General features: G+C 32.6%; 1 protein-coding gene across 3 annotated transcripts in view; it reads right to left on the bottom strand.

Moving 5' to 3' along the window:
- Positions 1 to 2,396: 2,396 nt before the first annotated feature.
- Positions 2,397 to 18,336, bottom strand: part of LOC129946013 (GTPase-activating Rap/Ran-GAP domain-like protein 3) — a 110,363-nt gene continuing 94,423 nt past the window's right edge. For 2 of the 3 annotated variants that reach the window (XM_056056018.1, XM_056056019.1), the window contains 13 exons: positions 16,127 to 16,213; positions 13,127 to 13,208; positions 12,865 to 12,983; positions 8,899 to 9,133; positions 8,698 to 8,796; positions 8,494 to 8,597; positions 8,197 to 8,323; positions 7,986 to 8,095; positions 5,382 to 5,534; positions 4,976 to 5,282; positions 4,437 to 4,908; positions 4,237 to 4,382; positions 2,398 to 4,174 (listed from right to left, as the gene is read on the bottom strand). In XM_056056018.1, coding sequence (XP_055911993.1) covers positions 3,270 to 4,174; positions 4,237 to 4,382; positions 4,437 to 4,908; positions 4,976 to 5,282; positions 5,382 to 5,534; positions 7,986 to 8,095; positions 8,197 to 8,323; positions 8,494 to 8,597; positions 8,698 to 8,796; positions 8,899 to 9,133; positions 12,865 to 12,983; positions 13,127 to 13,208; positions 16,127 to 16,213 — 2,946 coding nt within the window. In that variant the 3' untranslated portion in view covers positions 2,398 to 3,269. Of the gene's footprint in view, positions 4,175 to 4,236; positions 4,383 to 4,436; positions 4,909 to 4,975; positions 5,283 to 5,381; positions 5,535 to 7,985; positions 8,096 to 8,196; positions 8,324 to 8,493; positions 8,598 to 8,697; positions 8,797 to 8,898; positions 9,134 to 12,864; positions 12,984 to 13,126; positions 13,209 to 16,126; positions 16,214 to 18,336 lie in introns of all 3 variants that reach the window. The other variant, XM_056056017.1, reaches the window with a different exon arrangement.

Raw genomic sequence — 18,336 nt, 5'->3', positions numbered from 1 at the left:
TATGAAATTCGACATAGTTATATAAGAAAAGAACTAACTATCTTTTAAGATTTATATAAAAAATATGAATTTATAAAAATAAAACATAAATAACAATAAAATATTATTTTTGGCATGGTTTCATGCAAAGAAAATGCTGATTTTATTTAAGGATTGTTTCTTGGCCTATTAATTAAATTAACCTTTTCGGTATAAAATTCCGTTTTATAAGCTACATACATTTAGAGAAATTTTCCAATTTAAGTTTTTTTTAACGGATATTGCCTCTTGCGAAGAACTGGTAAATTTTCCAAAGGAATTCTTATCATGGAATGTGCTTGAGTAGGTTTTCTCCATCTATGACATTACTTGGACAGGAATGGTTGAAAGTTGTAAGTTACAAGGCCTTGACTCTCTACGAGTTGTGGCACCACCTAATTTATTAAATGTACAAATTTAATCAGTAGCTTGTTTCTTATTAAAAATTCAAGTACACCTTTATGATAGAATAAGTTGCTATAGCTGGTTATGTACTTTTTTACTGTAAAGCAAATATTTCTGAATTTAGAGCATGAAATACCTTTCTTTTGATGTATATCCTGATGAGGTCGGGCACAACGATGACGACAATTTTTTTTTTTTCAAAAAACTGGGAAAAGAAATAAGATTGTCAAGTATGACGTAGGTTTTGACATCCGAGCAGATCTATTCGTTTTTTCATCAAGAAATGAAATCTGCAACTTTTCAAGGCAGAAATACCGCCATCAATAGATATGTTCCAATATTCATATTTTGTTATTTTTTATATTTTTGAAGATCTACAAATTAAATTACCTTCATAAATTTGTTTAGTTCATTATTGTTAGTAACGGAGTAGTGTTAACTTATCAAAGCCTTCAAAATGACAACTTCAAATGTGGCAACCACCAAATAGTTTTCAAAAAACTATTTTTAAAAATATATTTTTTGTCACTAATAATCAAATTTTGTGTACTTAAAACAAATTAATTAAATAAACAATTTTTTATTAAAAATTATGGTTATAGTTAATAAATAGTTAAGCCTTTAATGTTTGTGTTTTGGTTGTTTATTTTTTTTTTTTGTTATTTATTAATATTTTATATTTACATTTTTAAAAACAATCAGTTTTAGAACTTGAAAAATAAATTTACTCAACATAAAATATTTACCTTCTTTAAACAGACCAACAGTTTAGGGGTATTTTCTAGGATTTACTTTAAAAAAATTATAGATTTGATCTACAAATAAAGGATGGTTAAAATTTAAGGGCCGATGTTGAATGTAAACCACAGTTATACGTTAACGGTTTTGCTCATTTCATTTAACTTTTATCAATTTCTGACTAATTCAATTTGAACCACAGAAAGATACATAATCTGGCAAAGCGTTAAAGTTATTGAGGCGTATTATGAAAATGGGCGTGCAAATAAAAATGCATATATCGTGTACTTCGTGATTTGTTCTGTCAATTTAATCGTCCAAATGTACGTACAATCGAAAAAAATCGTGCAAAAAATTAGAGCAAACCGGGTCTGTAAGAGATGTGAAAACACCAGTGCTTGGTGTTACGTAATGTGACGCGGCAACGAGCATTTTCAGCGTCATCCTGATAAGTCGTATCTGTTGGTATCGATATCAAAACTCAACATGGCACCGTAGAGTTCGTTCCTGTCTACACTGTCATAAGCTGCTTTTAAATCGATAAAAAGATGGTGTGTTACGATGTTATGTTCTTGGGTCTTTTTCAGGATTTGGCGTAGAGTGCAAAATTTAGTTGAATGTAGATTTTCCAGGCCTGAAGCCACACTGGTAAATGCCAATTAGTTCATCAGTAAATGGCTTCAGGCGTTCACATAATACGCTGGACAAGATCTTGTTTAACCACCTTTCTTATTATCGTGGTCATGGGATACTAAAGAATATATTATTTAATCATCAACTTATTCTACAGTTTAAAACAAGGTGTTTCGAGGACTCAGGCTTTGTTTATATTTTCTTAATATTTAGAAAATCACTACGAGTAGACAACATTGCAACATTTTAGTCTTGTGTCAACTATAAGTGACAATTCCCTTCTTTTAACATCATGCATATGAAGACGTTAATAGTAAAAAACAATCAAATCAAATTCTGCGGAAATGAATTAAAATATGGATTCAAATAAAAGACTTCATTACTTTATTAAAACGTTTTAAGATAGTAACAAACCTACATTTTTAAGAATGAGAACAAATTAGTTCTAAGTTTAGTAACTTACTTAAATAATTCAATCATTTTATTAAATCCTTTTGAAGCTTCTTCTTGATCCTTTTACTTTTGAATTCTTAAAAAGAAACAAAAGACATTTTTTTCTAAGTGAAATTCAATAGATTCACCCAATGTTTATTAAAACTAATTAAACATACATTTATATAAATTTTTTAGTGGTATAACATTTTCTTTTAATATATAATTTACTTTTATTTTGTTTTCTTTATAATTATATATAATATGTTAATAATATAATATATTATGTAAACACAGTTATTTTCTTCTTAAATATTTTGATGTTAATTTTACAGAACACAGAAAGAGTATCTAATCCATAGATGTATGTATGTATTGTAGATGTAAATAGAACAGTCAAACTAAGTTTTTTAAGATCACAAAATGTTGTTGTTTTTTTTTAAATGTTTTGAAACAACATAGTCTAAAATTCAAGACATTATAAACAGCGATTTTGTGATTTAAGAAAGACTGGCTATATATTTTGAATGCATACAAATGTGAAAATGAAAATAATATACAGACAATGTGAAACATAAATGAAAGTAGTTTGATATATACTCGTATAGGTAGTAATTTACAGTTAGAAAATGACACAAATACAATGCTAAATTCTGCAGTCATGTTGTCAAAAATGTCACGTTCATGTCTTATCTTTTCTCTAAGAAAAATTTCAACACTTTTATATTTTAAAAATAGCAATAGAAAGTTTTTTTGTTTTGTTGTTGTTCTATAAGAAAAGTATATTTTGCAGTCCCTATATAGCTTATAAATTTTTAAGGTTGGGTATTTTTTTTTTAATTTTCAATTCAGTTTTGTCTGCTTTTGTTTTGTTGAAACCTCATAAGTTGTTGTGAGATCAAATATTGAAAATCAATCGAATTACACATATTATTGCACAGCACTGTCTCTGAGTCATTCGTCGAGTTTTCGTTCGTATCAATTCCCTTGCCATTGACTTTTAATTCAGTTAAATTATTGCCAAATTCAAGCACATTCGGATGTCATTCATAGGAACGACTCGCAATTGTAGGGACATCTATCGAGTGCTTGAAAGTTGTTGTTGTTGCAGTTGCAGCTGACGAGCCAGAGGATGATGTTGAAGTGCTGAAGGAATGTGCATGAAAGTGTGAATGGGTGCCAGTTAATTTAGACAAGGGTATTCGATAGATGCGCAGGGGTTTCAGTCGATCGGGCGAACTGAAGGAGGTGTCGCCTGAGCTGCTTGTGAAGAGGTTCCTATACTTGGAGTTTCGCTTGGTGGGAGACATTGGGGAACCACATTTCTGCTGCTGTTGGGTTTGTTGCTGACTTCGAGGCGAGTTCGGAGGGACACTTGGTTCCTTGTCCTTACCATTGTCCGATCGATACGGATCCCCACATGAATTACTCTTGGCTATTATGGGCTTTTGATCTTCGTTGACGTTGTTCGTTTTTTGGAGTGATCTTGCTCGCTGTATCGATGGGTTTCCACCATCACACCTAACTGGAAGAGCCAGAAGGGTTTGAAGCTCATTCTCAGGATTTATGGGAATTTCAACGAAATTCTTCCGCTCAGGGGTGCGCGATAGTTCCTCACTGGATGACGTATCACTTGGAGTTTTCTTAACCTTTCGCTCAGGAGTGTGTTCATTTATCTGCAGTCCTTTGATGTTCAAATCCTTGGATATAAATTCCGGTGCAGTTGTAACAAAATAGATATCACGTTTCGATGTGATCAGCTGAAGTTCTGGCATTATGGCCGTGTGCACCAAATTTCCATTGACCAACAATCGAATCTCAATTGAGTCAGAAGTGAATCCGAAAATGTAGGGAAAAGCACAGACAATAGATGTGGGCGATGTATTCCAATGAAAATCAAATTCTGTGGACGTTGTGTCCTTATTCAATTTTTGAAAATGACAAGTATCTGTGGGGAAAGGAAATATTTCAATTCAACTCGATTACTGACGTTAAAAGGATTAAACTTACGATTATAACACAGTAAAAGCTCCGTTTCCTGACCATCACATAGTTCGATTGCTGCATTTAGTTGCGTTTGATTTCGTTTGGATGCGTCAACTTCAAAGAGACGTGTTGCTGATCCAGTCTGATCACAGACAACTTCATAGTAATACCTTGAAATAATTTGTTAAAAATGCCTTTCAAACAGGAGAACTTAAAATTCTTACCTGTATCCAACACAAATTAGACCTCCAGCATTTGTGTTCGTGGGGCCTTCGAGCAGTGTCATTATAGCCGGTGTTTCACATAGTTGAATCTCCTTCTGGAAAATAAATCCATCCACTGTCTCCGTATCACTTTCCGCGCACCACGATGCCCATGCTGCAGTGTGCTTCCACTGAAATAGCTGGAGCTTCTTGCCCACAGCCACCACCAAACGCAGATGCCCACCATTGATTTTAGAACTTGCATACAAATGGCACCCTCTTGAGCGTTCTATACGTCTGTCCTTAACTTCATTTCGACCCCTAATTCTAATAGCTTCGTCCTTGAATTCTCTTAATCGAAAAACATGAATTCGATTAGAATCCCGGTTTGTAGCAGATCCGCCACGAATTATCAGCAACCCATGTTCTTCCAGCACACTCAATTGCTTCACAAAAAATGTCTTATCAAATACCAGCTGCAGCGATTGGTCATCTGGAGCGGAAACACTCAAAGGGTTATCGAACTAAAATTTTGTTTACATCCCAAGATTGAAACTCACCCTTTATAAGAAAAGTACCATCATCGGTGGCTATGAATATACTATCATGATTAAATGAATCTCCTGCCAGGGTTCCTCGATGTTGAAATGCTGGATAAAAACATTGTGGCTCCCATGGTGGTTTTTTGAATATGGTACAAGGACTAGCTGATGCTATGCTCGTGGGGGCATCACCACGCACGATAGCTTCCAATTTGAGCGCCTGTCCAATTCTAACAAATTCAATTTGTCTTGCGTCCTCTTTGAGTTTTGAAGCACGTGGCACGTCGTACAGCACTTCAGAGAAGGCTCGTCTATTTAACATGTTCTATATATGATGGGTATATTAATATGCATGCATATAATTTTTTTGACAAAATTGAATTGAATCTTATTGTATTGGGTACAGGGGTATGTGTGAACTTACCAATTTGCTGTCGTGGACATACTCTTCGTGAAGATCCTTAATAAGCATTTCAAGAGTACGCTCACGTTTTTGGGAGAAAGTTGGTGTTTGGAAAGTAGCTTTTTCAGCATTTATCAATTTTACAAGGAGAAATTCACGAAACATAAAAACATCCTGAAAGCATTAGAACAAAAAATATTAAGTAAGACAATTTAAAGGAAAATAGAATTAAATTTAAGTGATTTGAATGTTAAACAATTTTTTGGAGAACAAATTTAAAAATCAAAATATCAATTTCAAAAGCAACAGGGCTAAGATTTCCGATAAGGCTACAAATGTGTATTTACTCATGCTTCTATGTCAATAGTTTTGATTTATAAAGGCCACCTGCTTTGGGTTGTGTAAAGAATAGATGGAATTTTGAGGGTTTTAGATAAAGTAGATTGTGATGAGTGTATTGCTTCATTTTGTTGAAAATATACAATGTATGTACGTCAAGTTAACTGAAAAGGAGTTTTAGTTTGAACAGCCAGTTCTCAAAACTCAGCTGATAAAAGTGAAATGGTGAAAAAAGTTTGAGCTTATTTTTGAGATTTTTGAACAATGAACGATTGATGCTTTTTTAACTATTTTACAACGTTGGTAAAAATTAAAGTTTTTTGTCATACATTTTTAGTTACACCACAAAACTATAAAAATTATTATTGTTTAATTTCCAAAAAGAAGTTTAAAGAGCTTTGCAAGACTAAACAAAAAAATACGCTCAGAAGAAAGCAGTCCGATTAGCTTCTTCTAAAAACTTCGCTGAATTTTGGAAACTAGCTAAGGAGCTGACTTGAAAACGTTTTGGTATCTAAACAAAACAAAACAAAACAAATGTAATGCATTTCCATTTCAAAGATCTTTTAAATCTTGAAACAACCTGAGACGTTTAAAGACGGAAAAACCGCCGTTTCGAATTGTATTCTATTGGAATTTTTTAATTATGTAATTCTCTTGTTCAAAGACCACCTTTTAAAACTAAATACGATTTGCTCTACTACATTCCCAATGTACAAGAAGGGATCATTATTCGATGCAGCAAACTGCAGAGAGATTTTCTTTTTAAATGCATCATACAAACCATTTACAACGAAGATGCATAAGCGTCTTGTTATTTGGATTGGACCGGAAACTTACTTAGGGAGGTTCAGGCTGGTCTACGAAAAGGATATTCAGCAATAGATAACATTTTTATATTCAGAAGCTTGGCTAAGCATTTCTTGAAACAAAGGAAATAGCTGTTTGCAGTATTTATCGCTTTTAAAGCAACTTTTGATGAAATTGTTCGATGTGCACTATTCTATATACTGTATAGTCTTGGGTTATCATTGAAGTTTGGTCGCGTGCTTGAGCACCTATGGACAGGTGAAGCACTCTCTGATTGATTTGAAACCTCATCGGGAGTGCGACAAGGTTGTACATTAAACCCTACTTTGTTTGCACTGTTCATAGATGACCTTTTAGATAACCTGCCAGGTGGAGTGAATTTCTCAGGGATGCTGACTAAGGCACTGTTGTTTGTGGTGGTGGACGTAATGCTTCAAATGAAAAATCGAGCTTTAATCGCGAAAATATTGAATGTGTACGCGACTATACAACTTCCTTGGCATTATTGTTACAAATAATTTGAATATGGAGAAACAGTAATAGGAGAAATTGTTTGAGGCGAAAACTGCTAATAATATGACATGGAAACAATGCTTCGTAAATTAGCATATAGCACAAAGTAGGAACTTTAAAGTCTTTAAAGCAGTAACTGAGAGCATACTTTTATATAGATCGCAAGAGGAATGTAAAATGTACAACTTTGTTGAAAAACTCCTAACGCACTCTATAAAAAGAATTTTTTATATGCTGCAAAATACGCCAAACTACCTCGTCATGCTAGAAACGGGTCTCTATCTTTTGTTTATAAAAACATTCGAGTTACAAGCGGACTTTTTATTTAACTTTTTAAAGGAATTATTCACGGGACGTGAAAACAGTAGCCATAAGTGCGATACAAGATAAAAATAGTTGGTATAGAGAGTGGCAAGATCTTGCTGAGGTATGGCAAATTAATTTTAATTTCCCCATCGAGGATTTATCAGCTGCTAAAAACTTTTTGTGTCAAGTCATTTCACTTTTTGTGAAGTCATTTTAAAGATCGATGAGAAATGTAGGGCTGAATATATTGCTGAAGAGTCTAATATCTTGTACAGAACAATTTACAACTTACAGCGGATTAAACCATAACCTTGCAGAGAACAAGTATTCCAATAACGTCCAGTTGATCTCTGTAATGGTCAGACTACTTGGTGAACTAGTAAATTTATATTCCATTTTAGGACTAATTTATCCCTAGAGTTTAATATGTACATGTGAAACCTATCATAAAGAGAGTATAGTTATAAGATTATTGAATGAATGTTGTCAAACTTTACGAATTATGCAAAATTGCGATTAGATATAGAACTGCTATAATGAACGAAGATTTCTGATTGTTATTCTATTCAATCCTTTTAAAATGAGTTTTTATTGTTCATGAAGTTTATGTTATTAAAAAACTATTAATCCCGTTTTTTTCTATCTATTAATACTTACAGAAAATTCAGGTGGATCCGGTAAAGTTGGTCCAAACGGAGGTACAGTTTCATCACAGAAAATAGCTAAACGATAAGTGTTCTCTACTTTAGTCACAACAGCGAAAATATCTAAGATGATTAAATAATTTTAGTTAAGGAAAATATTATTAAAAAAAATATCTATTATTGTTTTTTATAAAATGTTGATGATTTTCTTTGAAAAAGGATACGAGTAAATTGGCTTTTAATCCACATAGGGTCAAAACTTGTTGGTAAAATTTTATCAGTATTATTGGCATTCTGATCGATAAAAACAATATTAACAATATCATTTCCAATATGACGTTTCCGTTCCACCTGTTCAAAAAAAAAGAATATATGTATTCAGTGTTGTTGTAAATAATGCACAAAATGTTCAATAGAAATCAGGAAACAAAACGTCAAAAATCATTTTATTTATAATAAAGTAGCTCCACTAATTATATAACTTCAAACAAATATAATTATGTCCTACATGGTTCTCTCACCTGTTGTCGATTATCCCGGGAAAAAGGCAGCAATGTCGACACATGAAACATTATTTCATGTCCTTCGTATAGTGTGTACACTGAATATTTTCCTGTCATATCACCTAATTAAAAGCCCACGTAAAACAAACATGTTTTAATTATTAGCCTTAGGGCAACTGCCTCTAAAGTATGTTCGTATAAGTAGCGCACAAAATTCCATACCTTTCACATCCAAGCCACCTCGGAAGCGATCCCATCCCTTCAGTCGAACACGCTCCCCCAACACATCAAGGAATTCTTCGAAATCTTGACTGGAATCCTCTGTGGGTGGTAAAAAAAAATAAAAAAAGAACACACACACACCCAGACAAAAACACTCCATAAATTACGTAGAAAAAAATTAAGGCTTTTTTTAGTACTAACCATTGCTGAGCATCTCATCGTCACACTCTTGTCCTTGTCGCATATAAACCACTCCGAATTTGAAATTAACCGAACCCTCTTGCTCCTCCAGCAACAGCAAGTCCTTTTGTATATCGGCTGAGTATATTTCCTTGGGGTTTTTGGTTGAAGCATCTATGCCTGAGAAGTGGGCCAAAATCTGCTTGACTGTCAATTTTTGCCCAGCACTGCATGGCAAGGCAATCTTTTGTGCACCCTGTATAAAAATAAAGTACAAACAAACAAAAAGAGGTAAATGCAAATGCGAAAGAGTGATTTTGGTCACAAACTGCAGTTTAATCTATTTTTAAGGACCTAATGCAATTTCCCTGCCCTGATGGTGTTGATGCCGGAAGAGGAAAACGATTTTAATTGGAAAGACACAAAAAAATGGCAAAGAGGATATCGCGGGCGATTAATTTGAGTTTAGTTCTCTTTTTTTTTTATTTTATTTTTTTCTGCTATTTTCCTTTCAATTAGGTATCACGCGCAAAAGCAAGCTGAGAAACAGTTTGTGGCATGCAAGTCCTTCTCCTTGTCATTGATAGCGAAAAAGGAGACCCCTACATCCCAACATCAGTTAGTTACCCTAGAGTGTCACCCTTAACCTTTTGCACTGCCGTTTATTTGCTTGTGGCAAGTTGAGGGTGAAATGTACATATGTACATACATATATACATATTTATTCTCTTCCAAGGAGATTATGAATAGTTAAAGAAGGAGCTTAAGTTCTGTCCCTTCTTTCCATTCGGGTACAGGATCCCATTACAATATTTTACCTTACAACCAACAACGTAAGGTTTTTAGCTAAGGGGCAAGCAATGAATAATTGGTAGAAATTTTTAACGCAAGAACTATGATGAAAACTTTGACCTTAAGTTTCACTTAAAAACTCAAACAAAAGATAAAAAAGAAAGTCATTATCACGTTGTTTTGGTAACCTATATATTTTGGGTACGTGAGTTGTCGAATTGAATTTTGTGGATTTAACAAAATAACGAAGAGATGTAGGAAGCTCAGGTATAGGGTTGTGATGGAAAATGTTTAATTAATAAAACTTTTTTAATCTCTGACAATCAATGGATTTCTTTGAACAAACTATAGGAAGGGTTTCAGCTTTGTTCTCTTGTCAAAAATAAATCGACCATGTCAAAAACTATATGTAACATATAGAATACTTGTTAAAATATAATTAAAAGTGAGCTGGTAGTTATTATTGGGGTTTTTCAAAAAAGAAAAATATTGGACTTAATGAAAATAAATAGTTTTAAAGGTTAAACAGTTGTTTTTTCTGTTTGTTCAATATCGCAAGTTCTTATTGTGATTATGAAATATTTGGAGATATTGAATTTTGATACTTTGATTCCGATCAAATGCAAAAGAAGCTGGATCTTAACAAATTATATAACTTATGTTATTTACTTAAATTGTTGCGCGTAACATTGTGTCCTGATTTACTCCACGATACGTAGTTTTAACGATATTTATCTTAGAAACTAAGCCAGAAATTGAAAAACTTGTATGTATCTCAAAAACCTCATTTTTTATATTATACGAAACTCTGTGATTGAATAAAAAATAGTGATAAAATTGCACTTTTTAATAGTTAGATGTATTTTGTTGGTAAAGTTTGCCAAACTAATTTTGTATCTTACATAAAGTTTTGAATAATGTTAAACACCATTTTGATCTTCACTAACAAGAAGATTATTTGTACTATCATAAGGACCAGATCATCCAACCTCCATTTTGATTTAAGGAACGAATAATTATTATAAGGGAGTCAAAGATAATTTTTTGACAAAAAAAATAAACTTAGTTGTTCTTCAGAACTTGTTTTTTTTAAACAGTTATCTAATTTTTCTAAACTTATGAACGATTGATGATTTTTACAAAACTACAAAAATGCTCAGACATGATCATTCCATCATTTGAAATCATTCTGCTTACTCTTAGGGAAAATCAGTAGAATCAGCACTTCATTCACTCGTACGTATTAATGAATATTCCCTCGAATACAAAGAATATAACCTTGTAGCGTTCCTAGATATTGAAGGAGCTTTCAACAACTTCACTTACTAGGCGATCACAACAGCAATGGATAAGCTGAAATTAGAGAAACCACTCATAGATCTTATAAGTCTCATGCTCAAAAGCAGGACAATAACCTCTAGCATGAGAAATATTACTACAACCAGATCGGTGAATCGAGGCACCCCCCAAGGTGGGTCCTTTCGCCTCTTTTATGGAACATGGTAGTAAACGACTTACTAACATCATTGGAAGCAGAGGGTTTCAGGGTGATTGCCTGACGTATCTGTATCTGGGAAACACCCCGGACTTCACTCGGAACTCCTACAAAATGCCTTAAATAGGCTAACAAAATGGGCTAAGCAATGTGGCTTGGGCGTCAAAAAACAGAATTAATACTCTTTTCGAGAAGATATAAAATTAATCAGATTAGCCCACCCAAGATGAATGGAATACCATTGAGCTTTTCCAATCAAGATAAATATTTAGGCCTCATTTTAGACAAAAAACTAAATTGGAAGGCAAGAATTGATGAAAGAGTAAAAAAGGCTACTGTAGCGCTTTTTACTTGTAAAAAGGCCATAGGATCAAAATGGGGCTTCTCCCAAAAAATAACCCACTGGCTATACACTTCGGTAATAAGACCGATACTCATTTATGGAGTTGTCGTATGGTAGACCGCACTAGACAAGATGGTAAATCTAAATAAGCTCATCAAAGTCAAGCGGTCAGCAGGTATGTGCATCACAGGAGCACTTCGCTCAACAGCAACCGCAACACTGGAAGTGCTTTAAAACCTAACACCTCTTGACATCTTCTCCAAAATGGTGGCAGCCAACTCATGTGTGAGGCTTAGAGCCACCTCTCAATGGAACAGTAACAATACCGGACATACTCCTATTCTAGTGTAAGTGGTATCTATTCGTAACAACTGAATCTCAGTCTGTCATACAGACTTCAAAATCAATGTAGTATATTCCAGGCAGAAGTAATGGCAATTAAAGAATCACTATCCTGGCTCAAAGAAAACGTTATATCTTGCAAGGATATACGAATCTTAAATCTCTCGCGTCTGTCTCCACAAACTCTCAAAAACGGAACACTTCTGCCCAATGTTAGACAAAAACATAACATAGGAACACCACTTGCTACATGCAAATGTCTTCTCAAACAATATGCTCTAGAATCAACAAATGCTAGACGGTCACAGAGTACCACCTGCCTAGCAACCAAGCAAATAAGGCCAAGCATAGACTAAAAACGGTCAAAAGGCTTGATATCCCTGAGCAAACAAAGTATAAGCTCTACAATTGGAGTAATAACAGGACACTGCCTCATAGGAAGACATGCTCTGAAGCTAGGGGTCTACACAAATGACTTCTGTAGAAGCTGCATGGACGAGGAGGAAGAGGAAACAGTCCAACATATTCTATGTATATGTTCAGCACTCTCCATTAGAAGGAATAACTTTCTCGATAATCCCTTCTTCGATAATACCAGTGAACTGGCAACGATTGACACAAAATGTCTATCTAACCTCATTAAAAGTACAAAATGGTTTGTTTGAGTTCATTACTCTCCCATGAGTAACCTCATTAGTGGTCTCAAAATGGACCCTTGAGGTCTAGGTGAGTCAATGATATCTGGACAGCCAACCTAACCTAACATATGACCGCAATCATCTTTTGAGATTTGCAAATAATAATAATAATAATAAATAAAATAATTTCATCAGTTTTTACACATTCAAATTTTATTTGGAATTAGTGTGAACTTTAAAAAAACATTCAACCGACAGGTTATAAAAAAAGTAATGCTATGTACTTTCAATTTTGTTTGTGTGTTTTGAAATTATAAGCATGATACTTTTTCTACTTAAATTTTTAATCTTTTTATGTAAAATAAAATGTTACTTACCTGTTTCCTAAATAAAATCGCCCTATTCAATGGTGAACCTTGATTTCCAGATTCCTGTGATACGACCGATAAAAAGTATGGGTTTTTTTCCACATCTAACCCAACATAGTTTTGATGAACTTTTTTAGAGAAAACAAAAAAAATTACATTTTGTTTACTTTAGAGGTTTAGCAAAGTGATGATTGCAAATAAGATCCTTTTGTTACGTTAATACATTATTTTTATAATAATATGGATGAATTATGATTAATATTCTACATACGTTTGCCCAAAAAGTATTTGAAATACCATCTTGTCTGATGTTCAGGATTTTCAAGGATTGGTGTGCTCGGCGAACCAAATACCTGCAAATAACAATTAAATATAAGTAGATTCATAAGAGAGAAAGAGATAGAGAAAGAAAGTGTAAATATAAGCTTATACAATATCACAATTTTGTCTATATACATATATGTATATTCATACGATAAAAGACCTACTTTGCTTATAGACTAAAAGGTAGACTTTTATCTAGAAATGTATAGAATCAGGTACAAGAGAAGTTTTTAGAGCTTGACATAAAAAAGAATGTTTGTTCTGCATGAACAAATTAATCCTACATATATTATTCATTAAATCGCACCTTGGGTATCCGTTTTCATTTCTTTTTTTTTCAAGGACTTGTCCAAAAATTATATCCAACTGGTGACTGTATGAGGTCATTTACCTTATTTAATGCGTTCAGGTCTATTTGTAAGGATTTTTTTCTTCTTTTTATTTTATATGAGGCCCCTAACCCAAATACATACTTTTTCATTATTATCTGAGGCACATCTATAATAAGGATCTATGTACATACATGTGTACATAATTTGCTGACGTCGCCGTTGGTAAAAAAAAATATTTGTTATGAATTTTCTGACGGTAAATGAAATCAACTTGAATAGATAGGAGGTCCTTCAACAGAAACTCAATAAAAGTTTGAGTTCGGGTCTTCAATTAAGAATGCCCACATGAAGCTATAAAGGTAAGGGTGCATAGCTAATTATTAAACATTGTGTATAGCGTATATGCTGTGCTTTGGTGATAACTTAAAAAAAACACAAGGGCTATGAGGTGGCTAGACTTAATGTATGTTTTGTAATGTTTATATTTAAATGATTTAGTGAAGCTTTTGGGAACATTTAACGAAATAACGCATAAATAAATGCGTATTTTCAAAAATTTAGGAGTAAGACTGTCATATATTTAAGGGTTAATCTTGGATTTAACCCTTGGTAGTACCAAATTAAAGCTTTTTATTATTCACACTGCAGCTTCATCTCATATTTCAATCCTTTGGGAATCAGCATAAGGTTGCAGCTTATTCATTATAATCATTTTCATTATTCGTACATATGTTTAGTTTCGTTTTTTTTTTTATCAAAAACAATAAAGAATAATATTAAAACTTTCTGTTTTTCGTTAAAAAATTAAAAATCTTAAAAACTTTTTTTCGGGAAACTTAAAATTATTTGGAAATCATACACAAATGTATCTACAGCCAACTTAGTCACTCCTTAGGCTCTACTTCAAAATATATGTACATACATTTAAGGCGCTGAATTGCAGTAAAATAAACTAGACAAAATGTATGACTTAATTTGACGAGGCTCTCGTCAGTCTTGTTAACATTTGCCAGTTTCAGAATACGAGTAAACTAGCTATTATTTTGAATTTTTCGTTTTTTTTTTTGTGACCTGACACGTGGTGATGTTGTTGCACCTGATGTTTGCCTTCTTCATAGCGTCATGCATTATCAACAGTTTACAAATAGCGATTGGTATGCCAGTATGAGCCAAACGTGGTAGGATGGGCTGCACTGTACCGTTCCTGGCGAGTTCATCTGCCTTACAGTTACGTGGAATGTCTCTATGGCCCGGAACCCAGCAAAGGCGAATATTAAACTATTGTGCCATCTCCATTAGAGATCATCGACAGTTATGGACTGTATGGAGTTTGTAGATACAGAGTCCAGAGATTTTATAGCAGTCTGACTATGTGAGAAAATACGGATATCAGATGTTGATATAACCTTTTCTGTAAGCCAGGACAAGACTTCTTTTATCGCCAAAAGTTCCGCCTAGAACAAGTAGCGTCGTATCAGGATTTCCATTATATTTGTCTGCATTATATTTTGATCGAAATGTTGTATGGGTTGATGTGTACCAACGCAGTGAACCTTTTTTATCAACTTATGTCAATTTTTGGTCAGTCACATAATTGTAATGTAATTTTCTTACGTTACTTTCCTTGACCTTTGTAAAAAGTCTTATCAAATGTTCATCATGAAGTAAAAGGTTTTTAATGAAGACCAATTGCTGACACCAATAGACATTTTTCAGAAACTTATTGACTTTTTATAACGAAATGCTCATATGTATACATTTGTTTATCTATTTCATTTATGTGTTGTAAAACTACAACTTTAGAATGTCACCCCAGAAATTGTTGATCCACTTCGAATCCAAAATTTAAACAAAATTCGTGAGGAATTTTTAAATTTTTAAATATTATATTTTTAAATGAGGACCAAGGCACAAACGCTTTTTTTTTGTACTCGTATTCTATGTAATGTAAGTGGAAGTTAAATTAGTCTTTTATTAGTTTAAATTTTAAATACATTCAAGTGTTTTTGGTTTATTATATTTTGAAAACACACTAAAGCTTACCAAGCCCACGCACTTTCATGTTTGTTTAGTTCTAACATTGTTTTCTATTCCAAATTTAAAGCATTTAACTCAATATACATAATAGACACAGATATATCGATCAACTATAATAATTGTTTAATGTTATCAGACGTAGGTGTAAGTATTGTATTATGGGAGACAATGGACTTCGCATGTTCCAAAAATAAAACCCACAATAATCTACTCGATTCTATTTAAAAACGTCAAATATAAATGCATATATATATTAATTGGATTTAGTTTGACATGAGTGTAGGTGACAAATCCATCTATTCATCTGTACAAAATCACAAATGATTGAGGTAACGCGAAACTTCTCTTAAGTCAATCCAGTACACCTATATGGTGTACATATGAGGGTTTTTCTGTGTCCTCAAAATAAAAAAATAAAAAAAAGCTGAAGATAACACACTCCCTCTTTTTTTTCGTCTCTCGAGGCTGAACAAATTGAAATTATTTAAATTACAGAGATTTTCAAAAGGAAACCATTTTGTAAATCAAACAAAACAACAATGGCAACAACAACAACAAAAATCAACGAAAAAACTCACCTCATCCTTTTCTGCAAGAGATTCTCCATTTTCAATTCGAAATCTTTTGAAATTCGGATCGAATCCATCAAGTTCCGATTGTGGCAGCTGAAAATAAATAAAAGAAAAAGAATCACCTACATTATATGTTTGTCTTGTTGTATGTGTATATGTTGAATGTCGAAAAAAAGTATTGGCATAATTGCAATGTCACACTGGATACTGGTATTGTTCAATGATTCAATGTGTCATAAAATTGTTGTTTAACATTTTTGAAAAGTTATGTAGATACATAAAATTGACCAAATTACCGAAGGGAATTCCTTGTATAAAATATTTTGTATACTTTTGACACATAAAAGGACATTTCTACATTTCTATGCCTTGATAATGTTGTCTGTATATTATCCTTTTCACATTGCATTAAATATTTTATCAATTGAGACAACCAGTAGATTTGATAACAATTCTGAAAATAGAAGTAGAATACTCCGTTGCCTTGGGATAAAGAATTTTTCGGGACCCCTAAGTCTTACAACATTAGGTACATAGTATATTATATAATATACATGATTGTATTTGTTGTTAATATTTGCATATAACACCAGTTATATTTTGAATAGTCCTTTTCCGAAAGGAAAAATACAAAATAAATCCTTAACTTACTAAAAAGTAAAAATACCATATAATGTATGTTTGTATGTTATGTATAAACCCTTATTTAGGGACAGATAAAAGAGTATCTATCGCCTTAAGGGCTTTAGGGACACTCTATATTTATAGGAATTGGTAAGCTTTGTCTTTTGAATTCTTGAATTTCACATTGCCCCACGTCAGGACACATATATTCTTATACTCAATGCCCTTATGAAAGTTTGTTGTCAATCTTTTGACAGCATACGTATCACTTCTCACACCATACCAAAAACCTTTACCTTTACTGACAACTTGTCAGTTGTTGTCAATAGTAACGATTTGTTTTGAGAAACAAAAGAAATGATTGTGGCAGAAATGAGAAAAAGGTTTCTGTTCAATGAACAGAACATCAAAGAGACTAAGAAGGTCTAAGTAAGTAAAGGATGAGAAATTTTTCTGTTTATTTTGTGACAATTTCAAATAGAAAAAAAATGTAACATGTAATTAGAAAACTTTAAATTCCTATATTTACTCCTTTGAAATCTTATTTCTATCCATTTTGAGAAACTGAATAAAACCATATGTATAAAAAAGGTTTCGGTGTTGAAATCAAAAAATCAGCTATCTAATCTAAACCCTTATTCAAATTTCTAGTTGGAATTTTTCTGTAATCCAAAACTATTGTCAAGTACTTTACTTATGTAGAATACTTATGAATATCACAACAAAAATGTTTAAATCAGATTTATAAAACCACTTCTGAAAACTTTATTTAAAAACTATTTCTTGGCTTCTTATGAATTTGAGACAAATTTAAACACGAGTCAGAAAACAAGGGTGAGCAGAATTCGTTTAAATTTATTTTTAAATTTAAATTTCGACTAAATTTAAAGCTTTGTGTTTATCATAAGTGGTCACACTGGAAATAATCCAAAATCATTTCAAAAATACAAAATGTCTACTTTTAAATTCTTTTCATTTTACTTTTTTAAAAGAGTCAAATTTTATTTTTCCAACAGCAAGCGATTGTAATCGGCTCGATTTTCCAAATTGAATGTTGATTTTTTTCGACTTTTCAAGGTCCCTAGAATCTGAATAAAAGATTTTTAGTGAGATAATGTGTGTGTAAGTGAATGTGCACGTACTTTCGTACGTCAGAACGTTCGCTAAGCTTTTTCCGTCGACAGTATCTCAAACACCAGAAGTGATATTAAGTTCAAATATTTTTTGTTACCAAAAAAAATAATACAAACAGATGCAAAAAGGCTTCTCAAAATAATTGAGTGGGTGGGTTTTTTACAATACCAATTTATAAGAAAATGAAATTTTTTGGGTCACATTAAATATCTCAGGAACCAATTATAAAAGCGACTCCAATTGAATTTTAAAATTTTATAAAAAAATCAATTAACGGTTTTTTATAAATCAAAAAAACTGAAAACAATATTTTTCAGCTCGAATGTCTTACGAGAAAAATATGATTTTACCCCCAAAGCAATTCTATGCGTCAAAAATTAATGTTTTTGAAATTTGGTAACATTTTGAGAAATATTGAAGCAAATGTTTTTAAACAATACAAAAATATTTCTAAAAAT

The sequence above is a fragment of the Eupeodes corollae genome, chromosome 2 (assembly GCF_945859685.1).
Source record: "Eupeodes corollae chromosome 2, idEupCoro1.1, whole genome shotgun sequence".
Taxonomy (NCBI): Eukaryota; Metazoa; Arthropoda; class Insecta; order Diptera; family Syrphidae; genus Eupeodes; species Eupeodes corollae.
Note: the sequence above shows the minus strand (reverse complement) of the source record. Positions and strands in the feature narration are given on the sequence as shown.